The 18379-nt window shown below is 40.0% G+C and overlaps 1 protein-coding gene across 1 annotated transcript in view; it reads right to left on the bottom strand.

Annotated features, from left to right (window-relative positions):
- The window catches only part of LOC131977976 (oxysterol-binding protein-related protein 1-like), a 32837-nt gene that overhangs the window by 1018 nt on the left and 13440 nt on the right, over positions 1-18379 (bottom strand). Inside the window, exons 15-28 of the mRNA XM_059341462.1 lie at positions 18231-18337; positions 13566-13728; positions 12341-12527; positions 11383-11458; positions 10011-10145; positions 6316-6413; positions 6031-6213; positions 5116-5223; positions 4805-4894; positions 3850-3976; positions 3471-3584; positions 2722-2845; positions 2540-2630; positions 1103-1123 (exon numbers count right to left, since the gene is read on the bottom strand). Coding sequence (XP_059197445.1) covers positions 1103-1123; positions 2540-2630; positions 2722-2845; positions 3471-3584; positions 3850-3976; positions 4805-4894; positions 5116-5223; positions 6031-6213; positions 6316-6413; positions 10011-10145; positions 11383-11458; positions 12341-12527; positions 13566-13728; positions 18231-18337 — 1624 coding nt within the window. The remainder of the gene's footprint in view (positions 1-1102; positions 1124-2539; positions 2631-2721; positions 2846-3470; positions 3585-3849; positions 3977-4804; positions 4895-5115; positions 5224-6030; positions 6214-6315; positions 6414-10010; positions 10146-11382; positions 11459-12340; positions 12528-13565; positions 13729-18230; positions 18338-18379) is intronic.

Below are 18379 nucleotides of genomic sequence, written 5' to 3'. Positions count from 1 at the left end.
TCTTTGGTGTTTCACTTTATATTAAAATTAACTTTGTACTTGTTAGAATAATCTGTGATTCTGTCTCTGTTGTCTGTCTCTGTTGTCTGTCTCTGTGTGACGAACGTCACTATCTATGCATGCTTAATTCATTATATGTGTGTGTGAGCGATCCTGTGCATGCAAGATGCTTTGATACAATGATCATGTGCTAATATTGTTTTAAACTATGATTAAACTAAATAAATTTACTGCATCTGCTTGAACTTCCTCTGCCCTATTTAGAGTAAGACTCTATATTCACAAAAAGATATATTTTATGTTTTATTTTTTTGTTGCAAAAATCTGTGTCTCCAATAATATCTCTGCAAGTCCTATCAAGGCAGGAGTTTGTTTTAAAGTTTTGTTAACAGGTCAGGTCACAGATATGGTGTGCTGAGCAGAAAAGATAACCGTCTTCTCTGCTTGGTGACATGAGGTGTCCATGTATGCAATAAACAAATCAACGGATTGGAGGAAGGAGGCACTTCTGGAGAGTTCTACCTACATTCTTATTAAACCTCTGTTAGGATTTTTTTAAAAAGGGTTCAGGGAAAATAGACTGTGTCCAACCTACATGAATTGACCAGCCTAATGTCATGTCAGGGATGTGTAGATTGAACTCTGTAACTGCACATTTCTTGACGTATTGTAATAAAATTATTAGTTAAACTGAGAACTCGGACGTCTCCTGCTCATCCTTTTCCTATCAAATGATCGGCGCAGAGAAATAGGTGAGGATTTTGTGTTGGAGTCAGATAATTTAATTTTAAAGGTTTCCTCAAAGCATTTCTCAACATACTGTTTTATCTTTGCTGCACTAAAGCAAGGAGAGGAATGATTAGGGAGAGGACTCCTGTGGAGTTTGACCATTTCCATCAGGAAGCTGCCATGCTGGTGGAGGGAACACAGATTAATCACATTGACAAGCTGTGATTCTATCATCACTGATTCTCTGTCATATCTTAACAAAAAGCAGGGTGAGTTATAAAGATAAGACTTTAATTTAGAGAATAGGAAGTGTTTGGAAAACATGTCACACGATCACATCACACATTTCAATCAAACAGCGAGCAGCTCTAACCTTGGGCCCAGGGCAGGACTCCTTTAACAAGTCAGATGAAAAGAAAATGGAAAATCAGTTTGAAGTATGAAACAGTATGCAAAGACATTAAAATAGCAGAATTACAAACCAGAGTGAAAACTGAACATAAAGTAATGTAAATTACATTGTACAACAATTCTAGCTTAGCCTAGCAAAGTAAAGAGAGGATATTCTGAGCTGACAATGCTGACATTTTATTAATTTTATTAAGTAATACTTCGACATCTTTTTGTTTTTTGCAGAGAAACAGACAATAAATCTTATTACACCACTTCTATATCTGTACGGCAAATATGAAGTCAGTTAGCTTAGCTTAGCATATACTTTATATATTATAGTGTATATATGTATATATATATATATATATATATATATATATATATATATATATATATATATATTGCAGACTTTCCTACAACTTTTTGCAACTGTTTAGCTTTGGTCATTTTGAAAAGCAGTTTTACTTATTCATTTGTCTTGTCTATTATCTGTATTTTGAATTTGTATTTCTGTACAGGTTGTAAATGTACCCGTCGTCACTGTAAATGGGGGAAACCTCAGTGCCTTACGCATTTAGTTAGTTTAAGTTTTATATATATGGAATACAAATGGTGAGCAGCTAAACTGGTTCTGTCCAAGCATAACTAAATCCGTCTAATAGCACCTCTGATTCTACTAAATGAAACACTTTTTTAGGATGAAAGGGAATTGAAAACTTGGCACACGCATCAGAATTGTTGAAAATTTGTGGGTCTTTTGTTTGGTAGCACATTCGCTCAATAGCGCCCTTAGCAGTTTTCAAAGTCATAGCCCCGACTTTTAAATTTGATGTAGTTTAACAAAATTTGGCAGGCATGATATATCATGGTTTTCTTGATAATGATTTTGGTTATTATCAAGAAAACCATGGAAAATGGCTAGATATCAGCTCTTAAGTTAAACTCTTATGAGCTATTTTTGTTGTTATCATGATATTTGTCCAACCAAATAAACTATTAGTTGTACCAGGCATTAAATGAACAAGCAATGGAAGAAAAAAAGTGGTCTAATAATTTTTCCATGACTGTAGAAAATGATAATGCTGGCTAGTTGTTTCTCCATTTACAGTCTTTGAGCAAACAAAGCTAAGCTAACCAGCTGTTAGCTGTAGGTTTATATGCGGCATACTGACAGGGGGATATTGATTCAACGGCAACAAAGCAAATTATTGTTTTTTCAAGATTTTGAATTATTCCTTTAAAGACAAAAAAACAGATTTAGCCACACTTATACTGCATATAACGGTATAAATTAATCTAAATTAGATGAGTGTCACTTAATTTTAGCAGATTGAACAGGATATTTGGTATGAATAGAGATATCTGAATTAACAATATTGACAATGTTTGTATTGTCCAGTTTCATCAACAACCTCACCTTGTCTTCCACTCTTCATCAGATTTGGAGCGGCTTTTGCGAGCTGCTCTCTGTTTTTCCTCAAGCCTTTTCTTCTCCTCACTGGCAAGGTCTATTGAAAAATTAACATTATAGTGTTTAATACTACAGCTAGGGTATTCTTCTTTTATTTTCAGTTCCAATATGTTACTAACAGTTATTACCAATGTCACCGTTCTCCATGGCTCGTATGTCTGGCCTCAGCCTGCAGTCAGTCTGAGGAATGGCTCCCTCCATCTCTTTCTGCAGCTCGTTTAGTTGCATTGCAAAGGATGTGAAGCTGTACATCTGCAATTAAAGACCGATTGGTAACATTACAAACACAGAACACATGGGCCCATCTTAGATTATAGTATCAATGCCTGGAGCTGATCAAACTCTGCAGTGTTTTGTTTTTTAATGGTGACAAAGCAAAACATGTTTAGACTACATCATTTATCATTAAAGCGTCATTAAAAATAAAAATTCTTTAACCAGAATATTAGACGAGGCTATTAAATGTTGTTGTCTTCTGCTATTTACCGTTATCCTGGTTGGACATCTATATGTCGTTACTGTTGTTATTTGTAACGGTGCATGTTGCTAATAAAGCTGGCTTTAGGGGGAAAAATCCTCTTTTGGCCGTATTGCGTCCTTTGCTGTCGTAAACTCTTGAGGTGAGCCTTCTGAATCGGGGATATATTAGGGCGTGACATTTAAATGACGCTTGTTTCGAGCCGCCACATTTATCAACAGCCGATCATTTTTACAATGTGATTGGAGAGATACGATCGTTTGATAAATCCCACGTGAACCCTGTCGTAAGACGAAATATGCGCTCAGATCAGCGCTCATTTCTACGCTCCTTTGATAAATGAGGGCCATGGTGATTGAGAGGAAAAATTATTTTTTAGTGTCGATGAATCAGTCAGACCTCGGTTGAGTTGGCCGGTCTTGGTGCGATTCTCCACAGCAGCTGGCTGCCAGGAATCATCTCCACAGTGTCTGCAGCTGGAGATGGAACCTCCTCCTGATCCTCACTGCACCCCTGAAAACCAGTGACAGGAAGATTTCATGCTACACTCAAAAGTCTACATATTAATCATGCTCTCTGCAGGATGCATTATCAAAGCGTTTATTGATAGAACGAAGTTAATTATGGATTTTAGCAAAGATCTAACAATAGTAGCATTTTATTTGACTTGAAAAATATTGATATTTTCCCTCAACTCATCAAACTACATTATTCACATGATGAATCACAATAATAAGCTCATGTGATTCCCTGCTGATCGGCAGGAAGCAGCTCATACCGCTTTGCTGCTTTTTTTCTCCCCTGCCCCTTTCTTGTCGTTTTTCTTGTATGCTTCGAAGGTGGCAGGGTCAACAATATACAGGCACTCTGTCCACTTCCCATAGAGAGCACACAGCTTCTTTTTGCTGTGGAAAACACACACACATACACATATCCTCAGGCACAAACACAAGATAATGATTACGGTGAGTCTGTGTATAACAGAGCCCCTAAGGGGACATGGGGAGAGAAATAAATAGCAGGTGACAAAAAAGAAAATTGGGGAGAAAAGTAAATAGATGGATGGAATTTAAAAAATATATATATATTTGTGTTCTACTGAGAAACTTTGTTTTTTTGCAAAACTTTTGTTTTTGCCCAAGAAATATTTACTGCAAAAACACTGGGCAACAGCTAGCCTTGGTTTTTCATTCGGCAGCTCATGTTACCGCAGTAAAAATTACTTTGGAGAATGCAAAAGTTTCTTGGGAGAACACAAAATTATTCTTTTTTTTTTCAGCCATAGTCTTAGCATGTCACCTGTGTCTGAATGACTGATGCTTGCATATTTAGTCTCCTTCTTGGGGTCACATGTAATTGTGTCCATTCTTTCATAATGTGTTATATCAATTTCAACAGTTGATTGATAATTAGCTATTTGATTTTGAAATGGGCACACTTAAAGTTAGAAGTGTGCTCAGGGAATTGACCCCAGCTAACGTTGCTGTCCTGATTTACAAATGAGGCCTATTTAAACAGTTATTTTCACTCATATTTGTTGTGCAATATGGTAGCATGGAGGAAGGCATCAGCTATATAAATACTGTATGTTGCAATATGCAAAAAGTTTTCACACAAATTAATAATTCAGTGTGTCCATTATTTCTCTCAGCATTCAAGACAAGAATAATAAGTCCTTGTGCATCCATTATTTCAATGAATTTTCTGAACATCATGAGTCAGTGTGGTGGTACCTTTTATCAAGAATATAACCTTCGACCTTGTGCAGTTCTTTTCCAAAAAGGCCACACGGTTTGAAATTCAGGCAGCACCTTTCACCAGTTCTGGGGGAAAAATGAAAAGTGCATATTATCCTCTCACTCTCTGAGTCAGATGAAACTTCCTCATCTGCTTGGCCCATTTTCCTCCTTGTTGGTCAAACTTCCTCAAAATGTTTATATCTGCTGTGTCAGACTTCTTCTACTTGATAAAATGCACTCTATGGTATAGTTTTCAATAGGCCTACATTATGTGCAAATATTTTGGAATTTCTTTGTCCTCTTACCTGTGGTTGATCACTTCCACACTTCCATACTGCTCGATCCACAGCTGGCCCACAATGATGTTGTGAACACAACATGTAGGATTTGTCCATGTGTAGGCTTCATTGTACCTGGAGATAAAACATTAACTTAAAAGGGAACTCTGCCGATTTTATACATCAAAGTCTGCAGGTGTTGGTGAGTACTGCTGCAAATAACTATGTAGCATGTTCAGTGAACGTATCACTGAATATGCACCATTCCCTCACAGTGAAAGGATCTAAGAGGGGTTCAGCCACTGTTTTTTGAAACTGTGAAAGAACTTGACTAACTCACTCAGTGATTTCCAGCAAATTCTCTCACAACTGAGCGAAGTTAATGGATTCAGTTCAGTTCGTTCACCCAAAAGAGACATTCTTTTGAACGAGGGGTTTGCAAATGACACAACACTAGTCAGTGTTGATTGGGTCTGAGGACTACAAGTTTTAATATGATGAATCTGGGTGTGAAGTGACAAAGATGTTAGCTTGTTAGACTTCCACTCATCATCTCTGCATGAGGCTAGTTAGGCCACATTAGCTGACATTAGCATGAAATCCATGTCCAAACTGTCTGTGGCCCAGTTGTGGGTAATGTAGGTGCCAAGTTTTGACAAGATAGAAAAATGTGAGGAATAAAAAAAAATTCATATGGTAAATCAGTGGAGTACTATGAAAGGGAATTCACAAGATGAAAATTATAATATGTGACAAAAGTCTACAGGCCACTCATACTGAGGAACATTAGAAGGGTTACAAACTTTTGTGTGTAAACAGATTCACAGCTCTTGTCAATCAGATTTGTCATTTTAAGAAGTGGAGGAGTTGATTGATATTTTTTAATGAAAAGACGGGAAAAAAAAGAATGGCATCTTTTTTTAATGATATAGAAGTCCTTACTTGGGCAGCTCCAGTGTGATGACACCTTTCGGCTCTGCTTCTACACTCTTGCCCCAGAACTTGAGTTTGGGGTAGATTGATCCATGAAACACAAAGTCTTGCTTTAGGCCCTCAGCATGGAAGGCGCTGACTGGAGGGTGGTGGCTCACCTGCTCTGACAGAAGCCTAAAGCCCAGATCCTCTCTGGGATAACGGGAGACCAAGCATCAAAGTAAGACTGTTAGAGGATGGACAAGCATTTAGTATATAATCAGTGTAGAGCAAGTGCTGTAAAATCCCTCTTACCTGACCAGTTCATAGGTTTCTCCCAGCAGAGGGTTGAAGGGTTTACCAGTCCGTTCCCACTGGGAGGCCACAGCAGACACGGCAAACGCAGCCACACACTGCCAACAGATAAAAATACGCAAACTCATACACACTTAACTCAAAGATCATTAATCCAGTTAAAATATGGCTGCACGTTTAGGTTTACATGTTTTACAACACTCACACAGATCACCCATACATGCCTTACAGCAGTGACCACTTCCATATCCACACCCTGTCTTGTTTTAAGCCAAGCTTGTAACAAATGGGGGCTCGTCCGGAATCAAAGGTATCCCTTCAGGAATGCTGCTGTTGGTGTTTTTCAGCTGTTCAATTTTCCTCTTCATTTGATAAGTAGCATTGGTAAGTTGTTACTGTCTATTGTGCCCACTAGTGAGGAAGCTTAGTAGCTTCAAGTCTTTTTACAAAGTAATTTAGTATGCTATGCTAAGTTTTTCATTTTATAAATTTGTTGTTCCTGACTAGTTTAGTGGTACAATGTCGTGGCTCAACACATGACTTCTTTATCCTGATGCATGGCAGTGTAGAAAACATCCTACAGGCAGGCAGTGTGTGATGGCTTCTTGGTAAGTTAACAAACAACATATAGCTGTAATTTTAAATATTCAAGCCTGATGCAAAAGATAGTGAACTACTTTACAGTGTTTTTGCAGGTATGCAAGACCCAAAATAAACAAACTGTGAGATTTGTTGCTGTAAGAAAGCTCATGCTGTTAATTTTTTGCGAACTTGTTTATTGAACTAAGTCCCATTCAGTCTAACTTGTTTCTCTGTAAGTTTCCATATGTCCCACGCTCTTGAACGCACCATATTGAATGCACCATACCTGTGTGTGAATTGCCCTGCTGTGAATGTTAGTTTTCTCTCAATACAGCGGCGGATAGATAGTAATTTCCTTTGCTCTTTCCCTTCATTCACCTGTTCCTCTCTGGTTTATTGCTCCAAGTCATGGCTGTCATCTATTTCGCTGCTCTCAGCTCCACGTTTAGCTTCAAGTTCGGTCTTTCTTTTTATTTTCCAGCAACTTACAAACGGAGCAGGAAAAGGTCGACTCTGATTGGCTGTTGTCACGCACATTTCTGACCTGTTTAATTGAGTAAATATGCTCACGACTGATCACCGTAATCAACCTGAAATTTCTCACAATCAATAATCGCGATCATATAATCGCCCAGGCCTAGTTAGAATGATGCTCAGTTGTTGAGCATGCTACAAGCCTCCTGAAAAGCTGATGGTGGCCTTTAGATGCCTCAGGGCAGACTTTTGTACCACCCAAAAAGTTGGCAAATGTTTGCAAGATCATCAGGGTGTGTGGCTTTTTGCAGAACTCAGAACCTCAGCCACCTCTCCAACAAGCAGGCAAGGAGAAAAGAAATGTGAGGATCTAATGCAGCATTCTTAAAAAGACAGCAATTGAGGTTCATTTTTTGACAAAATCTTTTAATTTGGTTGATGTTTCACCCATCACAGTTGACATGTTACACTCTTATGAGTTTTTAAGTCTGATATGACATGCATTGATTGCACTGATGGTGTCCCTTTTATGTCTGTAGGACAGTGATAGTCAGAACCCGACAACTTCGAGACGCGTCATGTGCAAAGGACGAACTGTGGACAGCCGGACACTCTGTGGCTACAGCCTCCTCGTTGGGACTGTCCTTGCCAGGACCCACATCACCACCTACCGCTCCGAATCTGGAAGAAGCACTAAAGGACACAACAACATATTAGCCCATCGAATCCTTACCACTAGAACTTGCAACCCAAGTGAGTCTCATACGTCCCCGCACACCCCTACCCACTGCAAGGCAAAGCAGTCAGCTCAGTATTTTTCATGTTCAGTTACCCTACAGTGCTGGAGATCTGTTTATATTATTAATTCAAGTGTACAGAAAATGTTCAGAGTGCTTAACCACAACCTATTAAGGTGAGCTACAAGCTTAGCTTTTGCTCCTTGCCTTGGAATTGCAGATTGTGGCACATGTAAATAATTGGAGTGCAAGCCTTCCATAAAAGAGTCTTGATTGTCCTTGGACAGCTCTTTCTCAGGGACCTGCTTTGAATCAGGTGCTACATCCTCCACATCGCTCCGCTCTTCTGAAGCACTGGCCTCCCCAGGCACTTGATCAAGTTCCTTCTTTCCGAAACCCTTTGGCATAAAACTTAATGAGCAGCCCCGCTTTCCTCTTCAGACCCCTTGTCAGCAGAAGCCCCGCTCCTCCAAGCAAGCTTCTCCATTCACCCCTCTAGTCTGGTCTATGGACCAGTCAATACCACAGGGACTTAGCTCAAGCTGCTGTACATTACGGGGAGCCTAGGAACCAAATACGAGAGCCATAGTATAAACCAAACCTTTGGAATTCGGCTGAGACAACACCTGTTATGCCGCTGGCAACCACAAGTCCTGGATCTTGTGCTAACCCTGACAATGTTTGTACAGATCACTTTGCCATTAAGAGACCCCGTGGCTTTGACTTGTTGCCTCTGCCAGTCGTGTCTGTCTCTGTGTGTTACTGTGAACTGCCTTTAACTGGCTCTGGTGTGCAAAGATCCAATCATCAGCAGTCCCATTAAACTTCTTGTCCCTTATGACCAACGGATGTCCACTGGTAGATCGATGGACTTGCCCAAGATCTGCCCAACTTCACCGGTTATCGGCTCAGGTAGCAGCTCAGAAAAGTACCTACCTGAGGCAGGTACTTTCTGGTACTGAGCCGCTACTAACTAGTTGACACTTATTGGATACGGTTGAGGTGAGATATGACGTGAGTAGAACTCGACACAACCACAACATAAAAGCGCCATTTTTAAAGGTAATTAGCAAAGTAGACTGAGACGAGAGAATCAAGAACATGAAACCAAAGACAGAAACCATCTCCTCTCCTTCCATGTTAATGTTTCAACTGTTTGGACTTGCCGCAACGGTCTGTTGTCAGCGTTGCGTCACTGACATCGCGGTCAAAATTGTTGCTGAATAATCAAGTGTTGCGGAACTATTTACGTCACATTCGAACTCCGTTTGTTTAGCTGCTACAAAAGTACCTGTATGGGAACAGAGGCAGAGGGGAACTAACTGGTGGTCGTAGCCAAAACACTCAGCCGATTTCCAAAACTCAGTGGACTCAGTGGAAACACGGCTAACTTTCTTAGTAGTTCTTGGGAAGTGCGATTAAAACATTCACACTGCCCATTTCCCTGTCTTCTTTGAAGAAGCTGGCACTCATGAATCTATTCCTTCAACAGGGCCCTTATCACCATCGTTGCCTTCTCAACTACTGAGCTAGCATCAATTTCCAGATGAAAAGCTTTGGTGAAATCACAAAAGCCAGCACAGGAGCCGAGGTATGATGTGCCTCTTCAGGGTCTGAAAAGCATTCACACATTCTGAGCTCCACAACTGATTGAAGGGGAATCCACCCTCTCCAGCACAGCAGGTAAGTCACTTGTTTCCTTTGTATCCACCACTCTCAAAGCTTTGTTGCGTGCTCGGATTCATCTATAAATGCCTTACCCCGCTGATTCCTTCCAGAGCTTCACACCCCATCTTATTTTACTGTTTTTGAATTCATTCATTTCAAATTTGGAACTTTTGTGTGTGGACTCCCTGGTGTCACAAGTCAGGGCCAAGTCTGTAACAGAGTGTACTACTGTACCTTCATCCTCTCAATAGAGTCTGTGAAGGCGTTGGCCTGGTGGATGAGGTAAGTGTGCTCCATGTACTCTGTCAGACGCTGCAAGAAGCTGAGTGGCTCGTTGAAAATCACTGGCATTGTGATCTTGGAGAGTTCCTAAAAAAAGACATGAAGAGGAACTGAAGGACCTGGTTTCATTCGTCTCTTATACAGAAATTTTTGAAACAGTAATAAAGACTGACTGCTAAAAAAAAGGCCTTAGAGAATATTTGTTTTCAAACATGCTGAGGCCAACTAGTGTCATACGTCATTTGTACAGTATCTCGCTTTGGAAATGGTGTCTGCCAAATGAATAACTGTACATTTAGTGTGTCCTTCTTTGGTACAAAAAGAAACCAAGTGTCTTCTCTTCCGATACAAGATAAAATGCAACAGGTTTTTGATTACAGTTTCTAAACCAGGGCTAGGCAACTTGCAGCTCTAGAGCCACATGTGGCTCTTCAGACCATCTGCAGTGGCTCCCTGTGCCTGTGACAAAACCATTATACCAAATGAAATGGTTATTTCTTTAGATTTTCTTTCAATTTAATTTATCATTGGTGTGGGGCCCAAAGCAATTTGTATTCTTCAATTGTAAAAATGTGTAGCTTATACACAGCATTAAAAAAATGCTTTGAACTTTTAGTCAACTGAAATGATAAAAAGTCTATGGCGCCTTAATCTTTCTCTTTTGCCAACTTCAAGTCTAGTTTAGAGATATTTCTTCAGTGTCCAACCTCTTATTTGAACTTTGGTCCTTGCTGCATTCTTACAAAATTATATTAATTAATGCTCTTTATGACCTATTAGTAATGCTGGTGGGCTTATTTAGACTTAGTAGGCTGCTTTATCTTCATTATATGGTTCCAAATAAGTTTGGTGGCTCCACTCCAAATTTTTTCTCTTTTTTTGACCAACAATGGCTTTTTTGTTAGTAAAGGTTGCCGGCCCCTGGTCTAAACTCTTTCATGGTCTAATCTTGAAGTACAGAACATATATGGTAATACTCTACCCCAGGGATGGTCAACTCAACTTGCTTTGAGTGGGGGCTGATATTGCCATCTTGTTAGCAAACATTTGCTAATTTATTTCTTCCAGCAGTTGCAGAAAAAATAGAATAATACAATTATGTCCCCCTGATGACGAATTTAAGTTCAATATTTACTCTCTTTTAGCTCTGTTTTTGGTCTCCACCGACTCCTGAGGGATAGGTCTGGCTCTTTAGCAGTTAAATGATCTACTATGTTCCCCAGCTAGTCTCTAACTGTGTCTGGTAGTGAACATTAGGTTTATACAACTTCTTCTTTTTAAGCTAGCATGGCTAATAAATATGATAAATGAACGTTATACTCACCATTCCAATGCAGTTCCTCAGGATACTCCAAATACTGAAGTCATTTCTTGAAAACATTGGTGTGGGTAAGCTTGTCCTAGAATAACAGACATTAATACACAGTTGTATTACTTCTATTGTGTTTGTAAGATACACTGACTTGAAGCTAATGCTCTTAAAATAGACACTTTTCATTAGAGTAAATGTACCAGACATATAATAGCTGCAGGCATCATATCTTATTCAAGTGAATATAGTCAACAAAAGCCTGAAATGTATTGTGTGACATACTGGAACAAAGCCAAGGGAGACAATCCACACCAGTATCAATGGTGGTAAACAGCCTTGCAACCATTCATCAGCAGCACTTACGTCTTGGCGGTCTAACAGATACAGCGGACCAAACCAGCTTTCTTTAAAGTTTTACAGGTTGAAGTTTAGCTAATATAATTAAAATCACAAGAATATAACATATACGTCCGTAAAATGAACAACAAGGGTTAATAAAATAACGGAATTTGAAATCTAAATAGTCTGAAGTACACTCCAAAGCTGCCTGGAGAGATTAGCCAACATGGGATCATACTGCAGACTGATTATTGCATTACACTGTGTGACCCTATCAATATTTAACAGCTCCAACACAAGGCTTAGTTCTTCCAATACAACTCTTTCTTTTTCCTTTACCAGCCTGGCCCTGACTCTAAATTATTCACACTATGAAGTGAAAAGACCCAAGGGACGACTTAAAAATGGAAAACAAAGCTGCGGAGAAAACATAAACTCCCAAAGCAAGTTGGGAAATATAACATTCTGACACAATGAAATATTACAGCAAGAAATAAGTTGGGATAATAACAATCTGCTCTGAGGAGACGAGCCCTTTGTTGAGTTTGTTTCTTTTGATGAAAGGTGGAAAAAAGCAAAGGGGGGTCTGCGGTCCATTTAGGAAACTGTGGAGGCATACTGCACCGCTGACCTATGCTTTGTGATCCCGTTGGGTTGAGTCTCATCCTTGTCGCCATGGTGATCCTCCTGCAACATGCTGGTGGGGCTGCCGCAAGGGCTGCTTAACATGACAGAGCCTTCGTCCTCCTCCTCGTCCTCCTCAAAGGAATGGCTGGCCACGGTCTCAAAGCCGCTCAGGGAGATCTCTGATTCCGAATCTGAGATGGACACATGGAGGCAATTTGTTCATTGTTCAGATTTCTGAATTAATTATCCAGTACCTGAGGATATCTTTTATAGTCAGATCATAAGGTCAGTGTCCACCCACACGTGCATGATAGCAATTTAACCCTAACTGGATGATGTTAGCATAATGCACATATTCCAATGTCTGTGTATTTAGTTTCTTGGCAGGAAAAAAAAAAAGCAAACTGCACAAGAAATTAAAAAATGCCACAATGTCCACACTCACAGACTTTAAGGCACTTTCTTTCCCAAAAATCGACAACTGCTTGAGGGCTCTTTCACAGACATTTTGAGCCATTTAAGCACACATTCTGTTAAAAAAAAGTGCACAGAAATACAGACTTTTGCAGGAGGAAGTTACATCTAAACATAGGGATTACCAGCATCTATCCATCCATCCATCCATCCATCCATCCATCCATACTGTATATACACATTAAAACAAAGTTGTATGTAGTTATATTGTAAAACAAAGATTTACAATATAATCTAATTCAATTGGGGACTTCTGTATAAACAGGCAAACTAATTACAAAATATAATTCACAAAAAATGATTCACAGTCATGCTCTGCATCAATGATTGGAGCTCTATCATTCAGATCAACCTCGACACATCCATGTTAACTTCCTTTTATCTGTGGAACTGGTTACATAAGGTGTCAAGACACTCGCAGTTTGACTATATAGAATTAAAAACAAGTAAAATCTCCTTTAAAAAAATCTTCTGTTTTGTAACCATTTTTGAAACAATCCTCAAGCATCAGTCAGTTTTAAATGTTGCTACACCATGCAGGTTTCTCACACCAAAACACTCAATCATGTGAAAAGGCTTCAACCAGGCAACACTCGCTTACGTCACGCTTGGGTAGCAGCAAACCAAATACCAAAGACAATCACCGGCGGGAAAAAGTATTCCAGTGTCCTAAAGGTGAATGACAGAGCAGCGAGTGTGAGCGGGAGCTTGTCACAGAATCTCCTTTGAGCGTGTTTGATAACTTGTCAACTCACCAGACACGGCGTCGTGGAACTCATCCTCGCTGAGGGCACTCCGCGGTGAAGATCCCTTGACGACGGATTGCTCAAGTTCGTGGTGCTCTGTGGCGAGAGTCTGCAGCGCTTCGGAGAGGATCTTGTTCTTCTCTACCTCCTGCTCTAATTTCAGACTGCGCACCTGAGCTTGCCACACACACACACACACACACACACACGCACGCACGCACGCACGCACACACACACAGACACACACACACACACACACACACACAAACAAAAAGAAAGAGACTAATCACTCATAGAGACACTCTATCCTCCACATTTTATAACTAGAGAAGTGTTTTCATGGCTACCAACATTTTATTCTGACTCTCTTACAAACAGAGCACAAATGTGTGTGACTATTAGAGCGGCTGTGATGCAAACAAAACAGCAGATTGACTGACTGATCCTCCCCTCTGCACTGTCCTATCATTATCAGACCCATGGAGAGAGACAGAGATGGAGCTGAGAGGGACGAGCCATGTTTATCTGTAATAGAGGACATCGGCTTTGACGCCACCGTCTCAAATGGCCTGCTGGGGAACATGATTCCAGCAAAGGAGAAGGGCTCAAATGACGGGTAATAGACTCAGATATAAACCATTAGCAAAAGCTACCTTTTACACAAGGCTTTAGTGTTGATAATATGAGGTGTTGAAAATCTGTTTCCATTAAAAGTCTGACAGTATTTAGTGTAGAGGCCACAAAAGAGGCAATGTTTCACTTTGAACTGCCAAAGAAACAAAAGAGAGAAAGTTGATGGTAAATTATCACGCTCAAGATGGTAACCAGGACCAAAGAAAGCAAGGTGAAGTGGTGAGAAAGTGCTGCATAATGACAGACAACAGATCACTCTCCATCGGTGCGATATACTGAACTTTAAAGAGGAATTTCCTGCTGCTTGGCAGCTACACAGGTGGTGTAAAGTGCAAACCAGCGCTGCAGGAGCTGGAAATGATTCAGTATCTTTCCTTCACAGACCCCGCTGTTTCATTCATACTGCATACCATCATGTGAAAACCAGATATATACAGTGTATGTTTGAGTTATTCCTATAGAGACCCGGCTTATTCATGGTGAGAGCGCTGAGATCCTGTGAGTCTTTTATTGTGCGCTCTGCCTCCGTGGATCGCAGTTCAAAAGGCTGCACAGCTGAGCGCTCGAAGGCCCGGCCCAGGTGTAAGCCCTGAAAGCACTGGACTGGCTGTTAGACTGAGAACATTCAAATGGGTTTTTGGCAGGCTCTGCTTACACCAGCGGCGCCATCCCTTCTAAAGATCCCAGAGAAATTCAACTATCTTGTTTTTTGAGATGAAGCTGCATTAGTTTAAGGAGAAAATAGGACTGTTCAGGCTTTGCTATTTAATCATTTGTCCATTTATTTGTGTTAATTTTTCTGTGGCTGGAAAGGCTGAATAAAAGGGCTGAATATTTGCATTTTCATGGGACCCCTTCATTTACATATTCAACAGCTCAAGGGTGGATTCATCACTGCATTTGAACAATAGCAGCAGCACCACTACATATCAGTTTAAGCAATCATCAGAGAGCAGACAGTGACCAATTCTCACTCTCATGTGATGTTCTGAAAGAATTCTGGTTCAGACCGTTCTGCTACTGTACCAAAACTTTTCGGTCATTATGCAAAAGGAAAAATTACACTCAAGACACTCTACAAACACTACAAAAACTTGATAGTGCTGGCAAACTAAGTTATGTGTTGCACCATACAAAAAGGGAATTATGATTATAATGAAAATCAGACATAATGTTTCATATAATAAATAACATCATCAGTGCATCATCAGTGAGCATTGCTTTTAGCTGCAGCACACTTCTTCAGACAAGTTTGACTGAATCATCCCGTCATGTAAACTATCTTCCTACACTTTCTGTTTGTTGTTAAATTTAGCAGACCTTTTTATCCAAAGCAATGTACAAATGAAAGGTAATACAACACAAGAAAAGATGAAGTCAAGAAACATAGCAAGAGTAGGTGCCGTGGGTTAACTAGAGAGAGATACGATTCAAGACTGTGGTGGGAAAGAAAGGAACAGCTGGTTATCGTCTGCGTCACAATGGTATGAGAAGCCATGATTGTGGATGATTGTGCCAAGTTAGGTGGTGTAAATTGAGAAAAGAAGGGGGCCTAGCACTGATCCTTGAGGCACCCCAGGGGAAAGGTTTTGTAGTTTGGACACTTTTCCCTTCCAAGATACTTTAAAAGATCTCCCTGCAAGGTAGGGCAGAACCTGGAATACCAAGTTCTGTGAGTGTAGAGAGGAGGATTTGGTGGTTAACAGTGTCGAAGGCTGCAGAAAGGTCTAGCAGCAATAGGGCTGATGTTTGGCCAGCTGCTATAGCCAGACGCAGTGATTCCCACCGATCGGAAGGTCGATGGTTCAATCCCTGTCGTGTCAAAGTAACCTTGGGCAAGATATTGAACATTCATTGGTGTGTGAATGAATTCCTGATGGTGGCAGTTGGCACCAGCCACGGCCATCAGTGTATGAATGTGTGTGTGAATGGATGAATGAGTAATGTCTGAAGTGGTAAATCGCCAAGACTAAAAAAGCGTTTTGTGGTGGTCTATTAGTCACTTATTACTTTTAAGTGCTAAAAAACACTGCTGCCTGTTGAAAATTTACATGAGAGTCAATAGGTCAAATCCACGTTGAAGAAACAGGATATTTAATGGAGCAAGCTATTTAACAAAAATAAATATATACAGTTCTGTGCAGAATTGTTCTCATAGTAAACACACATAGCAGTAAAAGGAGAAAAAGAGCCCCAAAAAGTAGAAGTGAAATGAGAGCTGATCTGCTTTCTCCTTATTCTCCCCCAAACAGTTTTTACTTCATGACTGAAACTCCCATAACATTTCCAGCAACATGATTTTGGCCACGTTTTCAGATTTCACAGACGAGATTGCAACAACAAAACTGCATTGCCAGATGTTTTTGGTCTGCTGTTTGTCTACAAGTGGGCGTGTAACAAAAGGTCAAGATGAGAACTCAGCCTTTATACCTCAACTAGGGACATCGAGCAAGTTGATATTCTTCTCATATTTTTTAAAGCTCCTGATTAAACATGAAAGTCATAACAGCGAGTGACATAACTTTCCTGACACAATATCTATATTTAATCTATGTGTGATGTGTTTTTCCCACGACAAGCACTATACGAGTGAGTTTCACCATCATCATATTACAGTTGTTAATGTTACATGGCCACAAATAGATACATTACCTCATCACTATGCAAACAGCTGTGTTTAAAAAGAAAAGTATTTGATAAGTTGCATCTTTCCTGCGCACACTATCCAGGGTAAGAAATTTTATACACAAGGTGGTAGTGCTCATGGAAACACTGCCCCTGCTGGCCATTAGAAATAATGCAGGTTAAGGAATTTCTGGATTGGCTTCACTTCTTGAGATTACTAAACATGGAGATAATTTTACCTGCTAAAAAGTATAGTAGCATGCTGACATTGGCATGTAGCTCAAAGCACAGCTGGCACTAACTACAGTCTAAAAGAGCTGCTAGCATGGATTTTGACTGTCTTGTTTTATGATTTTTGCATCAACACATCACATCTTCCTTTGTTTTGCAATTTGCTGCGTGAGACAAAAAACACTTTCCTGTCCAGCTTTTTCTTCCATAAACATTCTCTCAATTGATTTTCCGGAAAATGTACTATATCTGTGACAGAAGATTTATGCATATTGCCTTCCCTTTTTCCTGTTGCTGCTGGGCTCGTGGCCAGTGTAGTAAAATCCAGTTGGCTCATCACTGTTTGCATTTGTGATTACAAATACAGTACCTGAAAGAATTCCAGGTTCATTATCCAGCTGAATTACTATGAGGTTTAAGTATACAAGCTACATAGAACCTCTGGGAAAAAAGAAAAAACTTGATCTCATTATGTAAACGCTGTGTTCAAATGCTATATTACCAACATTTTACAGTATTACAGAACTGATGTAAAGGGTTGGCACTTGTTGTGAGCTGTGAGCGGTGCCGTCTATTTTCCTTCACGGATGGATGTAATCTAGCCACTGAATCCTTCCATTATAATCAGATCCATTGAATCACACACAAAGAAAACCCATCTGACGGCTTATAATCACTGCACTTTCAGAAGGAGGTGTGAATTGTGGCGCGCTTTCTTTCTTGTTGTGTTTTTACTTCTCATTCTCATCACTATATCTCTGAGGGCCACAGACAGTATGGACCCTTTTGATTATAGTATTTATAGTCTGCACATTTCTTAAAAGGTCAGGTCACTCAAATTACTAAGAATATAGAATATAATATATACAATTTCTTTCTCAGTGTTCAGTGACACTTGAATAACATTTATGTGTCTTTGCAGAAACAAAGCTGTGATTACATGATCTGCTGTTTATTTTAATGTTATTCAATTCCCTTTTACCTCAGTTTTATTGAGCTGAAACAAAAGTTTCGGGGCTAACTATCTCCAAATATCTGCACATTAAACCCCCCCCAAAATCTGTTTTCTGCTGTGGGTTGTGGAGAATAAAATACTGATTATCGATGGTACAAAAGACATAAACCTGCCTGCCAACAGGCATTCAAACAAAGACACAAATGTGTCCTGGGGGAGCTGACACTTACCCCTTCCTGTCTGGAGAGGAAGCCGAGACAAACACTGAGACTGGAACTGGTCTCGCTGGACAACTCACAGATTTCTTGCAATTTCTGCTGTATTTCAGATGGAATCCCTGAGGGGACAAACACATCAATGAGGGCACATTGGTACAAAT

Source organism: Centropristis striata, chromosome 9 (genome assembly GCF_030273125.1).
Source record: "Centropristis striata isolate RG_2023a ecotype Rhode Island chromosome 9, C.striata_1.0, whole genome shotgun sequence".
Classification (NCBI taxonomy): Eukaryota; Metazoa; Chordata; class Actinopteri; order Perciformes; family Serranidae; genus Centropristis; species Centropristis striata.
The sequence above is the reverse complement of the archived record's forward strand: the minus strand, read 5'-3'. Positions and strand labels throughout refer to the sequence as shown.